Below are 22,340 nucleotides of genomic sequence, written 5' to 3'. Positions count from 1 at the left end.
CTTGAGTACATGCAGTTTTGTAACCAGGAGTATGGTAAGATACTGAAGCATTCTTCTACCAGGTGGCTTTCTTTAGAACGCTGCGTTCAACGCACACTTGAAAAGTATACTGGATTGAAGTCATACTTTTTGAGTGAAGATGCTGGTGATGCGAGATTCAAGAGGTTACAGAAAGCCTTTGAAAATCCACTCACAGAAGTTTCCCTGTTTTTTCACAATGCTTCCATCCCACTGTTTACAAATTTTAACAAACTTTTGCAGTCAGACGAGCCATCCATTCACATAGTTTATGACTCTGTCATAAAACTTGCAAATACTCTTGGAAATCGTGTTATCAAGGTGGAGGTCATGAAGAAACCACTTAATGAAATTAATTTGCAAGATCCAACAATTTATATACCCCTTGCAGAAATTCACTTAGGAGGGACGACAAAGTTTACACTACAGAGGCTACTTAATCAAGGGGAAATATCTCAAACAGCCTACACTCGTTTCTTAACAGCAGCACATGAATATTTCAAGGCAGCCTTCCAATATGTTTTGAGCAAGTTTCCTATTACTGATGAGCTGCTGAAGCATGCAAGATGGATCAACGTTCAGAAACGTAGTCAGGCAAAATGGGAGAGTGTAGAATACTTTCTATCCAGGTTCAAATCAGCCTTGAACACTGTTAACATTGATGAGATGTATGATGAATTTCGTGATTATCAGTCTCTAACAGATGAAGACATTGGTGTGATTGCTTGGAAGGAAGCTAAAGTTGTTGATGGATTAGTTAATGATCAGGAAATTTTCCATTACAGAGTAGACATTCTCTGGTGGTACATGTCACAAATGGTAATTCCTGAATCCTCAGCAAAAAGATTTTGCCATCTTCAGAAGGTGGCAGAGCTGGTTGTACTTTTGCCACACAGTAATGCAGGGGAGGAGAGGCTGTTCAGCATGGTTCGCAAGAACAAAACAGATAGTCGGTCCTCCCTTAAACTGGAGGGAACTCTATCGAATTTACTGGCAATGAAGTTGCAGTACCCAGAGGAAACCTCACCGTGTTTTAAGTTCAACCCTGATGAGAATCTTCTCAGCTCTGCAAAAAAGGCAGCAAAAGACTACAACAGAGAACACTGAGAAGGTAAGGAATACTCTGAAACAAATAATCTGTCGTCGTTGTTTTTATTTGACGCATATTTTTGAAGTCTCCAGGTTTGAGGTCCTAATCTCCAGGTTTCTCTAGGCTTTTTTTTTTAAAACCTCCAGATTTGCATGTGATGGGGGTTGGAAGGTCTGTGAGGAGATGGTGTGAACGGTGAATGGTGAGTATATAATCTTTAATCATAATAACAATTGTAAAGAACAATCTTCGTATTATTTTGTTCATTTAGGAATTTGCAAGGAAATGCTCTTGTAATGTTATTCACATTTCTGAAGAAACGTCGTTTTGGTCGATGGAGAGATGGGCCATCCATCAAAATGACATAAGACTAGATGAAGGTGAAAGTTTGGTCGAGAGTTAGCGGTAAATGTACTAAGGTATGTCTGCCTGAAGTGCTGGTAGGCTTGCTATAAGAAATTACCATCCTTGTTTTTATAAATTTATCATAAAAATTTCTTTACTGAATTTTCTTTTTTAGAGAATGCAAGATTAAACTTTTTTTTTTCCTAAAATGCAAATAAGGTCATAGCCTGTTAATGGAAACATGAGCTTACTAGTTACGGTACATGTAAATACAGACCAAACTAATATGGTTAGGTACACTTTTTTATGTTGACACAAATTTATAGAACTAAGCTTCAAGTAAGCTTATTAAAATGTAAAAACTGAAACAGTAGATATTAACCATACAATATCATTTAAGTCATACAGTTGAAAAACAACTAAACTATTTGCCACCATGCAAGTTGGTAACAATGATTAGCCCTCAAAACAGCATAATACTCAACAAGTATAATTAAAGCTAATGCTGCTTTACCAAACTTATTTTTTTGCATAACACATGTGGTGGCAAGCATAACAGATGTGGCGAAATTTAAAGTTAAAAATAACTTTAAAAATTTTCTACAACAACTGTTTTTTTTCAAATTATTTTGTCTGTTGACTTTTTTAAACAAATTTCAGTTGGAACACTTGTAAATAGATTACTCGCACAATTATTTAAACTGCAGTTTGGTATCCTTTTTTTTAAAAAAAATTGTATCACAATATTTTAAACCATTTTTGGATTACTTCAAAATTGTGTGGTTCCAAAAATAGATACCCATCTCTAGAAGATCACTATAAGTTGCAGCCACTGACTGTTTAACCAATTTTTTTTGGGAAACTATGGTGCTAAACTGAGATTTCTTAAAAGGGACTTTAACCTAAAAAAGCCCCTTCTGTTGGGTGTGAGGGAGATATGAAAATTTTCTGTAACACAGTTATGACAATGACCTTCACAAAAAAGTTCTGTGATGAAATTGCAAATGAGAGGAATGGTTTCAAGTGACAAACTTAAAATATCTGATGTCTAAGACTTGCAGATTTTTTGCTAGACACATGTTGGTCACTCAGTTCCTTTAATATTTTGTAGCTTCTCTGCATTTGCCACACTTCCACTTTCTACCGCTGTTAATAGCCCACTCTGGTATGTTGACACAAGAAGTATGATACCATGCTCTGCATCTGTAGCTGCACTGAACATATTCCTCTTTATCATATGGCATTCTACATAGACAGTAGATAAGTTAAGCCAATATTGTGGAATAGTTGTCACTGAGCCTGAGTAGAGTAATAATTATTCTATTTAGGATGTCAGTGGCATCCGATTAGAGGTAAATTGCTACTGACATGGGTACTTTAGATTACAGTTTCTGGTATCGACTTATTACACTTTGCATGATGACCTGACTTTCCTTTTAAATTATGGGCACAAATTAATCAGAATGAACTTGTTTATTTTGTTGATCCTGTCTTAAAATCAAAATACAGTTTAATAGACAAAACGGTAGATTAAGAAAGTAAGTGACAGTACAGAAAAATGTGAAAAGGATGATAGCATCAACATGACACAAGCATGAAGCAAAGAAACAAAGCTGAGTCCCTGACAGAAATTGACCCATGACATCCCAAACGTCGGGCAGAAACTCTTTCCAGTGAGCTACAAGAACTCCCGGAGAGCCAGCCCATTTAACATGCATCCTGCATGCATACTGCTAGGTTCAGCAGTTTTATTTCCAAGCTTAAAATTCACCATTGTCTCATTTATCAGTACAGAAAAATTTATAAAAATGATCTTAGGTTTACTTGTAAGACCATTCATCGGACGGGTGCTTAACAAACCTCGCCAGTGATATGGTCTTTGTGTTCATCCTCCTTTGGTAGGTAGATATAGTACGATCACCCAGCATGTCACGTCACTTTCACGGATGGAAGATTACGATCGAATATGCCATCTTTCAAACTGACGTTGATTCACCATTCGGTGATACACACTGGTATACCACTAAAATATAAACAGTTGCTCCCAGCTTTATTAAAAGTAACTCAGAGTTTTATTTGATGTACAGGGCAAAACATAAAGATCTGCAAAAGGTTAAGAGAGAAACATCCGCCATATTTGTTTTTTCTGAAGGAAACCCGAAACCAGAACCATTGAACCGAAGATTCCCGTCGGAGATCATATGACGTCACGTCAGTTTCACGGAAAGCACTATATAACATCGTCCTGAACCAGATGAGCCCACGACATATCAGCGGCATCTTGTATGAGTACCCGCAGTTTACAATGTGACTTCCGCTTATTGTTGTTAAAGCGTATTTTACAGTGTACTCATGGAATAGGAAGTGCGTTTGAGCCAGTTTCTGGCAGATTTGAACAGAAAAGCGGGTCTTTTGTTGGAGTGTAATGACATTTTCATCGATGGCGCTGTTAACGAAATGTTTGGCTGGTTCGTAAGTTGTCGACCTGGTTTCGGTCGATCTGATTAATTGACAACACCCCTAGGGCAATACATATCATCGTCCCAAACCAGATGAGCCCATGACACGTCAGCGGAATCGTAGCGAGAGTCTTCTATTTTTCTGCTCGTTTCCGGCGAATCAAGAGACCGTGACCTGTGTGACTGACGATAAAGCGTCGTATTCTTCAATATTTTATTGCGAAAGTATTCTTCCCATAACTTGTACAAACTAATTTCTGTATAGATCACATATTTAAGAAAAAATCTAGCCTGTTATAAAGGCGTTAAAAGGAGGATCGACACTTAAATATGACCGGCCTAATAGTTTCGGTCGATGTTATCCTCTGACCTCGCTATCATCGACCAAGAGCAGATTCAGGTCAAAGATCATTTGCATAACTTTGCACTGTAAAATCTTTCGATTGGAACAAACATACAGTTCTTTTCTGTTTGTAATAAATTATCTTTACGTTTTATTTGACCATGATCTCTTGGTTTTTGTTCAACATCTTATTTGCTACTAATAAATATATTTGCCAAGGGGTGGTCCAGTTAATATCTAACACTCATGCATTTATGTTTTGCGGCTCGCGGGTAAATATTGGCGGGAAATCTAAATGTTTGGTAGAAGAACAAACATGGCTGATAACAGTACACCTTGGGCTTCAAGATGGACCGTACAGTTTGACCCTTATTCCGGGTATGTTAACGATGAAAGCAGCGCTGACGAACTCACAAAACAGTACGAGATAGCTACGACGACACGCTTCACTGTATTTAAACAAACAGGAGGATTTTCTAATTGCAGTAGGCTGGGTAAGTAAGCTCACATGTAAAGATTTACAAAATAAACCATACTGACAGTAAAGTAAAGTGAAGTATAACTTTATTTAGACACTATAGGTATTTAAAGCCAGGGGCGTGTGAGATCGTGTTATTAACATGAAATATAGATAAATCAAAATAAAAAAGGGATTTAACTTTTTTCCAATAATTATTGATGTCTTAAGAATACATGTACACATCATTATTCTTCAGTTTACCCTGGTCAGTTAGACTTTCAAAATTAACATGTAATTAAAATTCAACTTAGCTTCAAGTGTCAATTTACTGTGAGCCTGCAGCAAGAGTTGGCAAGAAATGCTTAATTAATTAAGATCAAGCTTAAAGTGTCAAAACCCTACTCAGTGCTATTGACACACAGCTGCCAGCATCCCCATCCATTACACCAGTCCTTGGGCTACATCTGGGTGGGGCAGGCTTGATTTTCAGGCCCTCCATTTTAAGCACCCGTGTGTACATATGTACGTATGTGTTTGTGTACATGTATCGTATTGCTAACTTAGCTTGGTTCCTCTTCTCACATAAAAGAAAATGCAGATAAAAATGCTAAGAACCACCGTTTACAATGGGCTGACTCACAGGAGATGACAGGGTGCAGACTAAGTTTTGATGGCATCCCATTCCAAATTGTGGGGGTCAAAGTTTTAGAATGCCAAAATGGGCCAGACAGAAATAAGGCACTCAAAAGGAAGGAGGCTCAAAAGAGACTACAAAAAGATGTAAGCATGCATAATAATGAACTAAATAAGAATGTAAACAAGATGATATTATTACTTAAGGACTCCCAAAGAGGATATCATATGTAGGGCATTACATAGTTATTGATGTACCTTCACCTATTTGCTCTTAAGCTAACAAGGTGGTAAGTCCCAACTGATTTTTCTAAGCAAGTTGGTGAGCACTCACCTCTCCCTCAGGGCTAATAGCAGGCAATAATGTTTTCTTTTTTACCACTTGCAAGTAAAAGGACATATCACATTTTATTTGTTAAAATAAGCAAAGTTGCAAAAAAGGACCACTGTGACTGCAGTTTACAAGGTAGGAATCAAGTACTATTTTAAAGGATACTTTTCATTACTTCTAAGTTTATTGATAACTTGACTATTCCCATATGACTGCTCTATCTAATAATCCAATAAATCTATTTGGTTTCAAAAGGAGAATGCTGATCACTGCTATAACAACACCAAACAGCGCTTTATAGTACAGGATACGAAGAAATGTGACTGTCCAGCAAAGATCCACCTAAGGAAAATAATCAAGTATCCTGAAAATAAGGTCAGTTTATTTTAATTATTGAATAAGGGTTCAGGGGGCACTACCATTAACATGAATGATCACTAGCCTAATAAAGGGTGCTTTATCCTAATGGGCCTTGTGTTACATGTAGGTCAAGTGGACATATGATAAGACAACCTGGACATTTCGTTGTGCAGAATTGAAACAAATTTACCTGTAATGGAAACAGAGTGAATATTTTAGAAACCAATTTTTCAAATATTATTTTAATTAAAACATTGTATCGTTAGATTTCAGAGAACACAAAGAGTAGAAGGGAGACAATGTCAAAATTTCTGAGAACATCCCTAGAGTCAGAAAAGAAGCAAACAATAGCTACAGAGGAGCGTATTTACATATTACTTCCTAAACCTACGGATCACTTATTTCACCCCATGGGGAGGGTAAGTACTTGGCCATCAATTAAATTTTTTTTGGAATCAGGAAACTGAAGTTTGGTGGGGAATTGAAGGTGACTTAACTTCACACAGATCATCAGTCTACTGTAGACTGTGCTGCTTCCACTGTCATGTCGAATATATATAAAGAATGAATAAAGATTATACATCACAACAAAAGACCAATAAAATGTACTACATGTAGAGCTTCTTTTAGCTACACTGGCACTCATTCCTCAAACTCAATGTCAAGACTATAATATCACAATTTTATCGGAGAGGGATTTCCACTGGCACTGTTTTAATGGAATGCTGTCATGGACTTTTTAAATGGATTTTCTTAAAAAAATACAGTGTTCAGTACTCTGTAATTATAACATTCTGTAACTATTACTGAAAAGCCCTACCAGAGGACTGCCGATAGTAATGTTGGTATAATTTGCATTATTATTCATTAAAAATATTTCCTTGTTTCTGAAAGGTTAAAACCACTCACATATTTCATCATAACCAGCTGCTGTTGACCAAATTTGGAAAAAATTTTCTCATATTGAACCAATGACATCAAAAGCAGCCGGCTCCAGGTTATTGAACCGTTGACCAAGAAAACCTGGGGATGAGGTTGTGTAATTTTTTAAATGAATAAATAATAAAGCAAGTATTCTTTCTTTCTTGTTGTGTAATCAGACTGCTGGGCTACTTCAGCCTATTGATGAGACACTGGTTAAAAAAATTCATGAGCTTGTTGGAAGTGGTGTTAATTGTGTTTCTGAAATGCAACGGCACCTGCATCATTATGTAAAGAAGGAACTTTTCACAGGCCAACAGCCTCCAGATCTAACCAACAGACGGTTCTTCCCAACAACCATGGATGTCAGGAACCACATGTATTGTGCCACAGTGGTGTGCAGACATTAACAAATTGATCAAGAAAACCTTGACTTAAAAATCAAGAAGTGGAAAGAAGAAAGCCCAGATGATAATTTCTTTTTCAGGCCTTACTGCCTTACAAGTGATAGTGAGTCCTATCAACAACCACAGTCACTGAAGGAAGAAGACAGCACTGATGTAATTAAAATAAGTATAGGTGATCCATTTTAAACAAGACAACATGGCTGTGTGATTCTGAGATACATGCTGGTCAGATCCTCCTAAAACAAAAATTCCCTCTTGTAGATGGTCTAAGGGACCCTGTTATTGTGGGTGCATTAGTCACTCCAGCCATTAGTGAGTTTGTACAGATCATAAACACTGGCTCACACTGGGTTTGCCTGGGCACAATAGCTACTAGTCCTGGAACTGTCAAGGTGTATGACAGCTTATATTAAAATGTAAGCGCGGTTGCCATTGATCATTCATGTCGCATGTTATTGTATACTGGTTCTACAGTCACTTTTTGTAATGAAAGAGTGCAAAAGCAAACAAATTCAAATGACTGTGGCTTGTTTGCACTGGCATATGCTACAGATTTATGCCATGGCCTAGACCCCACAGCACAGTCATATGACCAAGACAAAATGCGCAAACACTACATCAACTGCCTGGACTTGCATGATATGGTTCCTTTCCCAAGAACGTCAAGACGGGTACCATATCATGCAATCACCAAAAGAAAAGCAGTGACAATCTAAAAGTCTATATGTGGCTATGGTCTGAATGATTTGTAATTCAAAATTATGAATGAATTCAAAATTATGAAAACTATGAATTTCTCCGTCAGTTTTCTGCCTAACTCAGTTTTCTGCCTAACTCAGTTTTCTGCCTAACTTATTTTTCCTTGCTCTTGAGTTTGTGGTGCTTTAATATCATGATGAAAATTGCCTGTAAGAATTTCATGGATGATACTTATAGACCCACATTTAATCCATAGGTTATATTCTACAAGTTCAAATTGAAATACTTAACATTTAGGAGGAAGCTCAAGCTGAATATTCGAATGTTGACCGTCGGTGTATTGTCATCACACAATCATCTTAAAATTGTGAAATATGTACATCAATTTATTTAATACAAGTTTGAAGGCTTATCATGTGATAAACTTCTGATTAAGTACCTCTTCAGAAATTTCTGTACATATAAGTTTAACACAAATGCAATTAAAATTAATACTTATCTTTCTCGAGTATTTTGATGTCATTGTTCTTCTGCTCACTTGGCAGCTATGAGGCTTAGGTCGATGGTGTGTAGGATTTTCAAGAGGTGTTGCCAATCAATCAGATCGACCGAAACCAGGTTGACAACTTACGAACCGGCCAAACATTTCGTTAACAGCGCCATCAAAGTATCATTACAGTCCAACAAAGGACCTGTTTTTCTGTTCAAATCTGGCAGAAACTGGCTCAGACGCACTACGCGAACTTCCTAACACTCGAGTACACTGTGAGTACACGTCAACAAGAAAAAGCGGAAGTCACATTGTAAACTGCGGATACTCATACAAGATGCCGCTGGTATGTCGTGGGCTCATCTGGTTTAGGACGATGTTATATAGTGCTTTCCCAGTTTCACGGATGGAAACTAGTGACGACCGCGAAACTCACGTGTATCGAGCATGCGCAGTAAATCTCGAACCAGGTCCTCGCCGTGTATTACCGTAGTCCGTAGTCCGTAGTGACCGTATCTTAAACTCCCTAATATAGCGCAAACGCGTAAAATACTTACAGACGCATATACAAGTCGTATTAATCGCGGCTAATCCACACTGAAAGATGTTATTGAGCGGTAATTTTGGAACGGATTGAGTCGCGAACGCTTGAAAGCCATGAAAGCCTTGAATGCCTTGTATGCTAAGTATGCCGATGTCTTAGTTGAAAAACATTCACTTGTTGTAAAAAGCAAAATCTGAAATCTGAAACCAAACTGCATATACTCTATGCAATCTATTGAACAAAGCAACTACCGTGAGACTGAAGAACATAACTATATGGGATGCAAACTGCTTGTGAAGAAAGACGACATGTTGTATTCACTTGATGGTAAGGAACGTAGCTACGATAACAGTACGAATGGTATTAATTTCACGATCAGAAAGGTGAATCTTATGTTTGTTTTCATTGTAGTTGTATGGATATTCTTTTTTAATAAATATGTGATCCAAAACCCTGTGTTTTTTTGTGTATAATGTTGTTATGTTAAATATTGTTTACGCAATTGTCTTGTCACAAGCGGCCCAACCTCACGTCTCGAGAAAAAGCAAACGATTAATTCATGAACGTGTCACGCGTTGTGTGACTCGGTGTTAAGTTACGAGAGGAACTGCACGTTAAAGGAATAGTACAGGGAACGCAGTATGGTCGATTTACAACGATACATATTTCGAAATATGAACATTTTTCTCGTAAAATCAATAAAACTTACTCATACCCTAAGTATCCGTTGTATTTTCTGGCGATTTCTGCCGTTTTAAGCTTGCTTTACCATCACTGTTGTTCACATCATCTACTTTTATTACGTTGATAAACTCTGTACAGACATCACACCAACCAACTCGCGCGCAAAGTAAGAAGACTATATTGAAGGCTTGAAATAATATTGCGATCGATTTTCATCAAGAAATGGGCCAGGAATATTCCACAATAATGCAAATAATCGTGAAGGCGGATTGCAGAAAAGCGATTGCGTGACGCTCGGTAAGCTGTAAGATGACATGTTATTATATACCAGACGTAAAAACTCTTCAGATTCTTAGTCTGCAGTCTGCAGTCTATATTTTGTATCCGGTCTTCAGTCTGCTGTCTGCATTTTGTACTAACAGGTATCCGTGGCACCAATATAGTTTATTTTTGGTTACATTTATTCGCAAAACACACAATCTCCCACAAAATACCTGTGAGTGAGGTAATTCGACATTTTCGTTCTTTCCCAAATTAATATTCTTCTCTCCTTTTGTAAGAATGTAGACATCACTCACAATGTTTCAAGTAATCCACCCACCGTACAAAAAAGGAACTCTTGCGCGCATAGCATGCCTATGTTTTGAAATAGGTATATGCCCTTGGCCAGACTTGAGTGCACTATTTCAGTATACTAGTCCGACACCCGTAGTATCACTACACTTGATTCCAAGAATCCAGTACCATCCAGGTATCCCAGTTACCCTGCTCACAGGGTCTAGTTTCTGGTTCAAAAGAAAAGGTTGGAAGTAAATGTGGGTGAAAAGTGAAATTTACTATCTTTCGTTGTAAATGTTATAAAATCAAGGCAATACTGTCTTTATGAAAACATTAACGATTCCCTCTTTATCAAATGAGACAAACGGGAACGAGTTTTGAGTGGTATAACTAAGCCAAGCCTGCCACCGTCATTTTGGATCTCCGCCTGGGTAGATTTAAGTCACGTGCTAGGCAACGTATAATCAATAACAAGATCAAATTTCATTTCAGGCCTATTTATCAATTTTGTGGTGTGTAACTTTCGCATTTTAGTACGTTGTATGTATGTTGAATCTTCAAATTGTCTTGAAACTTAAAAGAAAATTGTTCTTTAAAAATTCACTGAAAATCGGTAGCTAAAATTGTTTGTTTAGGTGTTATTTGATTTTCGTGTTAACTTGTTATTTCGTCAGTCGCCGGCATCTTCTGTTGCTTCACACAGGAAAAACACACGCGACGAAACGTAATGATCAATTTTGTCCTCAATCTCACGCTATGACAGAAAAAGCTTTTGAACATCTGTGAACTCCGAGCGCTTCGCAGTAAGTGATATTTTCAATGAATCTTCAGATTGTTTTCAAGTCCAAGGATTGTAAATTACAATTTTATGAAAAAAACGAAGGTTGTTCTGTTATTTCAGTGTGAATCCTTCCATGCCTGCCAGTCGCTGGCGCCGCTTGTTGAAACTAAAACAAAAAAAAAACTCTTTTAAGATTATCATTGGCTTTTTTTTCACCCCACCACTATTCTTAGCAACAAAGGTCGCCATTTCGTCTGTTTATTGCTCGCCAAAAACTATCAAATGCACTCAAAAGCCTAAAATCTAAAAAAAGTTTACAGGAATCGACCAATCGAGCGAGCGAGCGAATGCCATTCCCCACATCGTATCTATAACTCGCTCTTGCGCATGCGCGCAATTCACGAGTTAATAATGTTAAAACCAATCACGACTCAGACGTCTCTTTTATTTCAGGAAAGTTCTGGCACCTGACGATAATGTTATGCTTAACATTTTTCGAGTCATTTCGGCTCGGCATGATCAATGCTTAATTTTCAAGTACTACTTTACTGAAAACCTTTGGTAACAATTTTGCTTCACGGCAGACAGAAACCCAATTGACAACTCTTTTTGTCTATAATGGTCAACGCATTACATCCATCTCGCAAATGAATGAGCTAAGTTCGAAGTTCGTCATCTTAGTTTTAACGATAAGTTTTCAATGCGATGGGGAAAATCCTATTCGTCAGGATTCTGAATTTAGTTTCGCAAACTTTGTTAAAAATCCTTTCTCTAAACTGGCATCTCCAATCCTGGCTTCGTTGAAGCTGTCGACTCTCGGTGAATGTGCTTTCGAATGTCTTACAAACAAGGAGTGCCTCTCTATAAACTTCGCGACAGTGTCGGCAGGTGATGACAAGTACGAGTGTGAGTTATTGAACGCTGATATGTTTAAACAAGCGGATAAGTTTGCTGCAAGTGGAGATTTTCATCATTACAACAACAAGGTTGGTTCTAACTTTACTGTTGTGCCGTTGATTTCCAAGTAATTCTTAATCACATGCTGCTAAGGCTTAAATTCTCTGAAATACAAACCAAGATATCTTACTGATGTTACGTTGAATGTTCTAAAATGCCAAATATCTTCCCATTTTATTTCATTTTGAATCAGTCGCGATATTTAACGAAACATAAAGTGAGTTTTTGGAATGCAACTCCTTGATGAAGACGACCATCGACACTTTCTTGGATTTTTAAAATTAATTCTGACACAGTGAAACAATAGAGATATCTGCAAATCATTTATTTGTTTCGCATCAAGCAAATACATATGTTTTGTAACGGAGACACGCGTCTTGCATCAATTTGATAATTAATTCTTTGGTTTAAATTCGAGCCTTCTCACTAACAAAATGCATTGTTCAACTTCAAATAAAACCAAAAGAATATGAACTAATATTCTCTAGATAAAATCCATTACTGAGTGCAGTCAGAAGCACACAAAAATAAACTCATAGAGGTACAAATAAACAATGTTCTCTTTGTAATAATCCATGTATTCGATGGCTCATCGATCGACTTAGGATTTTAATTAATTTTTAATCACACGTTTTCCAACACAATTTGCACATTTTCAAAACATATACAAGTCAGTTATATTTATCTCAAACTGCGAAGAAAATAGATGGACTCCGATAATAAAAAGAGTCGAAATTAAAGGCATTCCGGTCACGCCGCAGTTGGCTCCGAGAGTGTTTTGGCTAGCGATACCACGATGAATATCCAGTTTAAAAATTGTCTCACCAATCATAAGGGAGCTGCTTTCTCTATTTGATTAGCAGAGGCCTTGCACAGAGAATCCTTGTAAAAATGGCGGGTCCTGCTTCCCAACTTTCAATGAGGAGGAATACAGCTGCAATTGTGCCTCAGGATACAGTGGGAAACGTTGTGAGATGGGTGAGTTAAAAGCGTGGAAAATTGTGGGTGTTGTCAAAATTCAGTAGTAGGGTTCGTTACAGCAACAAAGTGAATATTGATCAAAGGCACTAAAATATTCCTCAATTTCAACTGACCCAAGCAAACACGCACACGTTTGCAGTTAAAGGATTATAACCTTCATACCCAGCTTACGGCATTTAAAGGATGTAATTTTCTTAATCTCTTCTGCAGCAATTATTTTTTGTTATCTCGGACCTTGAGGTAAAGGATGAATGATCCCCTGTTATCTTCCTTAGATGTGATATAATCCATAGGGGTTACAACCAACTCCTCCCCTCCCCCCACTTTCATCACAGCACTTTGACAGGTTTCTCTCGCAATTCGCCCAGCCAGCACTTTCTTATGCTCCTGGTTTGCTGTATTATACCCAAGATAGAAACACAAAAACCCTACTTAGAAATCAAAATTGCAATTTTTCATCCTGTTCCAGACGTTCAGTGAGTAACATGAGGCGCGATTGCAAACGGCGCGATTTAATCTCAGAAGGGTATTCGATAGATCCTACGGTGTAACTGTAACCACTACCGCTTGGCCGTGGAAGGTCTGGGTGCGAGACTACCGTGTGATAGTAGCCAAGAAGTGAAGAAAAGAGGGAGGCTTTGGTCGGGTCGCGTAATGAGCCCGACCGAGTCCTTTCTCGTTTTAAGCTCTAACACTGCTGGGACCTGCTATCGCGGCTGATTTCAGGCCCAGGCTCTCTACAAGAGGGTAATAGGGGAGTTGAGACTCATTGCTATGGGGACAGGTTTCTCATTCCACTACTGCTTGTTGAGAGCCCAGCTAAAAGTCGGTGAAATGGCCTGAAATCACAACCAGAGAAGGAACATAACACAAACAAACAAAAAAAAAATTACATGAAGATTAGAGTTTATTTGCTTCATTAAATACAGAGTTACGGAGCAGAGGATTGAACTAAGGGAGAGCTTGGGTACCCTGTGCTTTCACAGCGTTTATCCCGCCGAATGCCTGAAACAAGTTACACACCCCTCAATAAGGATTCCAGTGCACATTGCAAAATGAAAAATTAATAGATAAATAAATAGCTTAAATAACAAAGATTGAAAATGAGAAATAAAACTAACTCCTTCATAATGAATTGGGCAATGCTGAGCCATCAAAAATTTTGAATGGTTAATTCTGCTTTGACACAGATGCCAACAACTTTTTCAACAGGTCACCTTTTAATCTGCGAGGGTGAATCTGGCCAACTGAGATGCAACAAAGAGGGAAAGATAAACATTCTGTCTGCAAACTATGGCAGGCTAGATTCTCACTCATGTCCTTACTGGATGACTACTGACACCAACTGCCACTCAGGGAATTCTCTTTCTCAAGTGCAGCAAATCTGCCAAAGTAATTCTACCTGTGAGCTGGAAGCAACTAATGTGTTTTTTGGAGGTGATCCATGCATGGGAACATATAAGTATCTATTTGTTGAATATCAATGTCAATGACACTTGACACTCAGAACATTTCAGGTAACTTAACCCTTAAAGTCTTAAGATCTGACTCTTAACTCTCCCCTCTAACTACTACACAATTCCTTGAAAATAAATCACGAGAACTTGGTGGTAGATCAAGACTACTAACTTCTTGCTGATAACTTTGAGTATTTTTGTCTCAAGTTGGCTGAATAATGTGTGGATGTTACAGGGAGAAGTTACATTTTAATCACTTATGGGAGTTAGAGGGTTAAGAGACTTAATCTCAGATGATCCAAAGTCTGTAACTTAAGTCTTTAACCCTTTAACTCCCAAGATCTCATTAGTAATTCTCCTTACTGTCTGCCATATAGTCCTTGTGATGTTAGTTTCAAGAATTTGTTATTGGATCAACTAATAATCCCCTAATTAATATTTCTCTTTATTCTCATTTCATGTCTGCTTGATATTGTATTGATATTGTAAGGAGAAATTCTGTCTTGGTCACACATGGGAGTTCAAGGGTTAAGGGCATTAAAAGGTAATTAATAATTATTTTGAACAGAGCAGCAGGCAACATGTTATCAAGTAGCCAGCAGAACTCTGGCAGTTGCTGGCTTGTTTTGAAACCCCTGCCTAATACTCTACAGCAGAGCTATCAACAGCAATATCTTTGCACATATGAGCATATGTAAATAAATATATGCATGTTATGGGTATTAAATTTATTATTATGCAGTCAGGCAATAAACATTGTAAGTGACAGACTCCCAAGCAAACAATTTTATGTGGACAATTAGTGTAAATTATATCAATTAAAGTTGATCACAGTCAAACACTGGATGACAGGTGACCTAAGCTTGAGAAAATACAGGCTCAACTGGAAACATAGGTACCTCTGATATTTACCTCTGTAAGATAAAAAAACAACAAAAACTACTTGAATTCTTTTGGTGTAGGTAATAACATGATTTCAAGTGCAATTCAGTGTAAATAAACAAGAGAATAATTTTCAAAGACAACCAAAATTTGTAGTCTAACAAATTTACAAGTACTTTTTTACACCATATTACATGTTAAGAAATCATGTTATTACAAAGTAATATTTACACCAAAAAAGCAGAGCAGAAAGTCAGGACAGACAAACAGTTGAGAGTGTGCGCTTTATTAGTAATTTGCACTGGTGCAACAAGTTTGCACTTGTGTTGCATGATAAATGCACTAGTTTTCAGTCAACCAGAAGCAGGTACTTTTTTCATATACATTGTTAGGGCGCAATATTACAATCATTGACCCTCTCCTACCTTATGGCCTGACACACACTGCACAGAGATCAGACCACAGATAAGGCATCAACAACAACTCTAAAAACACTAAAACAAAAAGGATCCAACAAAAACACATGCAAGGAAATGAATTCAAGCAAACTCTAACTTAAAGCTGTGTGGAGTTGGACTGTCATGTAATAAAATCAAAGTATCTCTTTCTAAATTTACCCAACTGACTCTAGAGGAACAGACTACAATCCTCAAAAAATAATCTGATGACCTGACAGTACTGTAAAAAAAAATGTTCTTCCCATATTTTTTGTGTGTGCAAGAGGAACATGATAGGAAGTGTGTCATTGCATCAGAGGGTCTATAATTTTCAAGGGATGACAATTTCTGATCAGTGCATGTCCATCCAAAATCTTTTTTGAGAGGCTTATTTTGATCCAGTAGCAAGCAGCCATGTTGAAGAAACTTTTTGCACCACAAAAGAACTTTAATCACTCAAAACTGATTTGAAAGCCATCATGGCTGTCATCCATTTGTTTTGGTGACCAATAAGGCAGCCTCAACCCTCTGACCCCTAAGAGTGATTAGCATCTAAATTCTCCCCACAATATCTCCCCTGAATCACACTGCAAGGTCACAAGAATAAAGGACATGATCAACAACTTAAGATGCTCTTGATTGTTAAACAAATTCTCCTTGTCAGCACCTTAGGGATGCATAGAGAACAGTACAGAGAATACGCATACTGATGTTTGGGTGTAAAGTGTTTATAAATAATTGATCATTCTTGTAAACCAGTAAATCAGAAAGTAAATTTCAAATGTTTAATTATTCAAAATTTAAATGATAATTACACACACAGCATCTTCGTGTTGAAGGTAATAAAAAAAATATGTATCTGCATTTAGTAATAATTACCTGAAGGAACACCTTAAAAATGGTCTGAACAAAGCCAGTTTTCAAGGTAATTTCGATTTTTGACATTAGTTGCTGATTAAAATATTTTATAAATTATGATATCAAGTAACTTAATTAAGTATTTACAATAGGTATCAAATCAAAAACTGCTGATAACAAGAACATACCATGAATGGCTTGTGGAATTGAAGGATCTTTGCTCCAGTCTGACACCATTATCATAGTGCACAAATGTGCCCCAGCCGAATGGCCGCACACAAACAGTTTGGACTTTAAAACCTGGTATAGATATATTTTACTGCTGACTTTATTTCACTCACTATCTCATTCAAGCTTGCTTCTGGTGCAAGGTTATAACCCACCACTGCCACAACACAACCAGCTTTAGTCCATGATTTACTAACAAAGCTGTAAATCTTCCTGCTCCCTACTTGCCAGTACCCACCAATACTGGTGCAGAACTACCACCAATTTTTTTTTACAGATACAGCTGTCTCATCAGTCTCCTGAGAAGGATAAAATATATCCATCTTAGCTTCCTTTTCACCATAACAGACACTCAGTTCGCAGTGAGAATTTTTGCAAGTAATTTCAATGTAACTGATACAGATGTTTACAAGATAATCTACTACTTCTCCTGGGTCCATTCACTTATTCCATATGCTTGGAGAATAACACTGTGCCAACCACTCATTCTTTTCCACATCCATTTTTGACATATTCAATGAGAAGCACACCCTTGCGAACTGAATTCCCAGTTTTCTGGGAATTCCTAGGAATTCTCAAAAATTCCCAATTATGCAAATGATCCTTGCAAACTGAATTCCCAGTTTTCTGGGAATTTCTGGGAATTTCTGGGAATTCCTAGGAATTCCTAGGAATTCCTAGGAATTCTCAAAAATTCCCAACTATGCAAATTAGCTCTGATTTAAAAAGCTTGGAATTACTGGGAATTTCTGGGAAAGGAAGACTCCAGTTTTGTGAGGACTTGGAATCCCTAGGAATTCCTAGGAATTCTCAGCTTTACAAACTACCTATAATTTAAGAAGTGTGGAACTCTTGGGAATTTCTGGGAATTGAATTTGAGGCAATTTTAATACCCTGAGGTCCACATAAATTCTAAGAAATTCTCAATACCTTGAATGTGAAGGTTTTAAGAAAAAGAGTAATTTCAGAGGCTTAAAACTTTGGCTCAATAAAAGGTATGCTATACAAAACTTACCAAGAGATATACATACATGTACATGTTTATAACTTAAAGATCATGAAATTTATTACTCAAACTAAGTTTTAGTAAATCTTTACATTAATATGGATTTTCTCATGAACCAGCTGTCAGTTATGTTAAATGGAAATTGCCAACTTCCACAATAATTACCAATAATGACATTGTTATCTTACTTCCCTAACCTACATTACTGGTTGCCTTTGTTAGAAAACCTTGGAACAGTCAAGCTCAGTTGCCTCCAACGCTGTCTGAGACTTTTAGTTGACAATACTTTTAGTAGAAATTTAATGCCTTAGACAAACAAATTCAACACCTAATTAATCTTTCTTTTTTCATGATTGTTGTTGCTGCTTTTTTTTTTCAGTTTTTTGCTCTATTTTCATGACTAATTGCTGTAATTTGTTTTGCTGTTTTTATTCTTACAAAACATTTTTGTAAGAGTTCCAATACTTGTGGATCATCCACACACTTTGCAAACATTTGGCATGCAGACAAGACAGAGGTAGTCAATGTTCCCTTTGAGGAAAAACACCTTTTATATGACGTCTTCAATTTACTTTATTTGAAACTCTGATCTGAAAATATTTGTCAACAAGACTTGTTAGTAGTGAGAAATACCAACTAAGTTTCCTTTCTTAACTTAATTTCTTAAATGTTCCAATCTCTGGATCTCCCAAAAAACATTACATCTTTTTATTTTTGGTGCAAATTACAAGTCCTTCTTTATATAAAAATGAAAAGTGCTAGTCACACTTCAATAATAACAGCTCTTAAGTTTACTTGTTGTTCTTCTCTGTCTGTCAGCTATCAACAACATTGTTTTATACTTCGGGCAGTGCATAACCATTTGTGGACCAGAGTTCCAACGCACCTCTGTAATCGCATATAGCTACTTCTGTCTCTTGTACAAATGTTTCTCCTTTGTAAGACGCACTCTACTCTGTTGTCAATACTGCTTTAAGTTCAGTGGAAACGACTGACTGAGGAATCGAGACGGCGGTGTTGGAACGTGTTGCTGAACGCTTTCTACGGTCAAGCTTTGTAGATTTAGGTACTGGTACACTGGGATCATCTATGTATGTCTTATACTTCCGAATGTGGTATCCTTCTTTTATAAATATGAGGGTAAAAGACGATTTGTAGTCGCATTCAAAACTGTGATTGGCTTGTGTTATTTCTCACCTTTGCCATTAACACAACTCAAGTGAGTTTCGAGTCTTTGTTTCCTCGACAACTTTCGGCCACAAAACGAGCATTTGTAATACGATCGATTCTTGTCGATTATTTCTACATAGAGTGAGCTCACATCTTTATTTATATCACCAAGCTATCCATCTTCTAGAAGCAGAGAACCGGTCGGAGAAGTCAGAATAAAGTTGGGCACTTCTCCTAACACTGCAATCGGCAAGCCAGCGGATTCACTTTGCTAGCCAATGACAAGTCCTAAAAGATCCACGTGATCATGCCCGTGATCGGAAACAAAGAAGACTCCATTTGGCGCTCATCTTTGAATGTACTTTTCATCGGTTGATCGCTTTTCTCAACTGTTTTGTTTAATATAACATTTCTAAAGGTAGCTTTTATTGTGGTTCAATGGGAAAACGAGAATAGCGTGAGTGTTGTAAAAGAAAAGAAAGTCGTTGGCGCCGTGGAGTTAAAAGAAGGGACAACAGTTGACATATTGACTGGTATAAACAATGGGTCGAATGGCCGTCTGTAAAGCTACGATTTTGAAAGTTTGTGGTGAGTAAAAATTGCGATATTCGTTACGTGATCAAAATCTTATAAAAGAATAGATGTAGCGGGTTGAATTAAGCTTACATAACGCTCGGCGCAACTGAAACTAGAATAATTCTGAGAATCGAATCGGTCACTTGCATGCCGCAGTTTCTTAAGCTTATTATGCTTTACAATGAAATAAACCTATCAGTAAGGTTTCAAGATTCCTCTAGTCACGTTTGGGAACATTCAAGATTCAAAATAGGAACTGTTATTAAACAAACCTTAGTACATAAAGAAGCCCTCCTTGGTAAAAACAAAATAATGTATTCAGCCCTTTTTTAGTAAAATCGATGAGAGAGATGTACTTACTCCAATATGAAAGTCACTCAATATAACAGAGATTTCTCAATTTGAGAATCCAATGAATGCCCTTTTCCTCATAGCCATCTTAAAAGCCTGGTCTGAGCTTTAAAAATACATATTTTAATATATTTTTTTTTTCAAATTCAGATGTCAAGGAATCCAGATACAAAATGGTCAAGGTTCTTGTTGACAACCTCATTCAAGGCTAACTCATTGTGAGCCCAGGAAAAAAATACAAACAGTACAAACAGCAGCTAAGTTTGCAGTTAAGGATAACTTCATTCTAATTTATTGTTACGGTTACAACAAGATTTTAATCAAAAAATCAATTTTATTTGACTGTAATTAGCCCCTTCACTCCCAAGAGTGCTTGGTTTTCAAATATAACTTAATATATTGTATTTTATGGAAAAGAATGAACAGATTTTATTCACAATTTGTGTCAAACCAAATTTAATGATTGATTAGAACTATTTTATATGAAAAGCTGTAATTGAGGATTAATCCGTATGAAGTTTTCAAGAAAAGAAAAATAAATCAAATTCCATCCTAATATTACCACACATTGATGTTAATAATTAATCAAAAATATTTTACATGTAAGCCTTAAATTAAGCTTCTAAATAAATTTCATTGAATACTTGAATTTTAGCTGGGTTTTTTTTAATTTAAAGTATTTATTTTATATCATTAGCCTCAAATTTTTGCTTAAAATTCCCAGTAATTCTGAAACATTCCTAAAAATTCCCAAAAATTCCCAGAAATTCCCAGAAATTCCCAGAAATTCCTAGGAATTTTTTAGATTTACAGCTTTTCAGGGAAAGTCATTGGTTCTCTGAGTTGGAATTCCTAGGAATTCCAAGTCTTGTTGGCTATAAACTTGGAATTTCTGGGAATTTCTGGGAATTTCTAGGAATTTCTGGGAATTTCTAGGAATTTCTAGGTTTTTAGAACCAGAGTTGTTATGGTTGGGAATTCCTAGGAATTCCTAGGAATTCCCAGTCCGAATTTACCGTGAAAATTCACACCTTTATTCCTAGGAATTCCTAGGAATTCCTAGGAATTCCAAAAGCCATTTCGCAAGGGTAGCCTGCAGGTCAAAAAGTTTTTTGTAGAGTTTTCAAGGAAAATCTTAAAACTTTTCACTAGTTCTAAATACATTCAGAATATTACCAAAGACATCCCAAAGAGTTCTGACACAATCTTATCTCCAGAGAAAGCATGATCATTGACTTCTCTCTTCTTTAACTGGTGCAGGATTTTTTTATCAATGCATTTTAAGAAAGGTGTCAGCGGATGCAAGGCTGTAATTGTGGAACGTTTTTGTTCCAAACAAGAGCTGGTGAATATGAGCTGTGAGCTGGCTAGTGATCATATTATTTAACATAAGGGTGTGAGAATCACGCTCAAGGAGCAATAGTTGTAAGATTATATATATATATATACACAAAGGTACGAAGTCATAGGACCACATAGGTAATAATAAAATGCTGGCAATTGGATGTTTCCCAGTATCCTTGCTAATTTTAAGATCACGACAAGCACAAGATCAATCCTGTTTGTAGTAAATAAACAGTAGAATAGAAGGTTTAGCAAGTTAAGTTGAACTTTTCAGCGTTTCATCTCACTCACATAAAAAACAGTTGTGATTTATTCACTGTCTGTCTGACCCTATGTACTGCCTCCTTATTTCCACGCAAACTATGATCTGCTAAGGGGCCACAGTGTTTGACCGTACTGAACAATTTCAATACCTCGTTAGTACCCTACATTACTTAAATTAAACCGAATGTCACTCTGAAAGGCACTTTAATATCTAGGGAATGAGTTAAATACCAAGAACTTACCACAAAAATGTCCAAAAATCTTCAAATGCGTCGGCTTACTTGGAAGAGGACCACAGGACGTGGAGAACTAAAGCGAGTCAAGGAGAAGTGGGGGAGGGGAGGGGAGGGGAGGATAAGGAAAATCGATGTTTCCGTTTTTTGCGGCCAGTGTGGTAAGCTTCTCTCAAAATGAGGCAAACGCTAGCTTTGAAAACTTCGGAACACAGAAAAAATTTTGTGATTAATTCTCATTCCACTCGATAAATGTTCTAATTATCACGCGACGATGAACAATAAGCGGTGGTCAAACAAAAACAAAAAAAAAAACCCCATAGTCACGTGACGTATTTTCCTCGGCAAACTTCTTCACTTTCACTTTCGAAGGCGAAGAACGCGGTAAGTGCTGTCTGTTCACTTTGTTCGATATTATAGTAATTTTAAAACTCGTGCGTTAGTTTTAATTCATTTAAAATGACTTAAGCGTA

At 37.0% G+C, this 22,340-nt stretch overlaps 3 protein-coding genes and 1 pseudogene across 5 annotated transcripts; 3 read left to right on the top strand and 1 right to left on the bottom strand.

Moving 5' to 3' along the window:
- Positions 1-9: 9 nt before the first annotated feature.
- LOC149041976 (uncharacterized) lies at positions 10-20,745 on the top strand. 2 transcript variants are annotated; one of them, XM_089213263.1, is made up of 2 exons: positions 10-1,129; positions 20,177-20,745. In XM_089213263.1, the coding sequence occupies exon 1, from the start codon at positions 10-12 to the stop codon at positions 1,123-1,125; it is 1,116 nt and encodes a 371-aa protein (XP_089069389.1). In that variant the 3' UTR covers positions 1,126-1,129; positions 20,177-20,745. The 2 variants fall into 2 exon arrangements, 1 of the variants encoding a protein (XP_089069389.1); XR_016188691.1 differs by lacking the exon at positions 10-1,129 and adding an exon at positions 17,449-19,687.
- Positions 4,572-8,574, top strand: LOC149041979 (calcium-responsive transcription factor-like). Its single transcript, XM_089211945.1, has 5 exons — positions 4,572-4,749; positions 5,305-5,495; positions 5,935-6,054; positions 6,306-6,458; positions 7,140-8,574. The coding sequence occupies exons 1-5, from the start codon at positions 4,572-4,574 to the stop codon at positions 7,368-7,370; spliced, it is 873 nt and encodes a 290-aa protein (XP_089068071.1). The 3' UTR covers positions 7,371-8,574.
- On the top strand, positions 12,947-15,476 carry LOC149041978 (L-rhamnose-binding lectin ELEL-1-like). Its single transcript, XM_089213267.1, has 2 exons — positions 12,947-13,058; positions 14,274-15,476. Exons 1-2 carry the CDS (start codon positions 13,055-13,057, stop codon positions 14,552-14,554), a joined length of 285 nt encoding a protein of 94 aa, XP_089069393.1. The 5' UTR covers positions 12,947-13,054; the 3' UTR covers positions 14,555-15,476.
- On the bottom strand, positions 13,951-17,426 carry LOC149041977 (kynurenine formamidase-like; annotated as a pseudogene). Its single transcript, XR_016188692.1, has 2 exons — positions 16,884-17,426; positions 13,951-14,445 (listed from the first exon to the last, which is right to left on the bottom strand). The product of XR_016188692.1 is annotated as a kynurenine formamidase-like (transcript).
- Positions 20,746-22,340: the final 1,595 nt, after the last annotated feature.

Source organism: Pocillopora damicornis, chromosome 7, assembly GCF_964200805.1.
Source record: "Pocillopora damicornis chromosome 7, jaPocDami1.2, whole genome shotgun sequence".
Classification (NCBI taxonomy): Eukaryota; Metazoa; Cnidaria; class Anthozoa; order Scleractinia; family Pocilloporidae; genus Pocillopora; species Pocillopora damicornis.
This window is presented reverse-complemented; position numbering and strand designations above follow the sequence as displayed.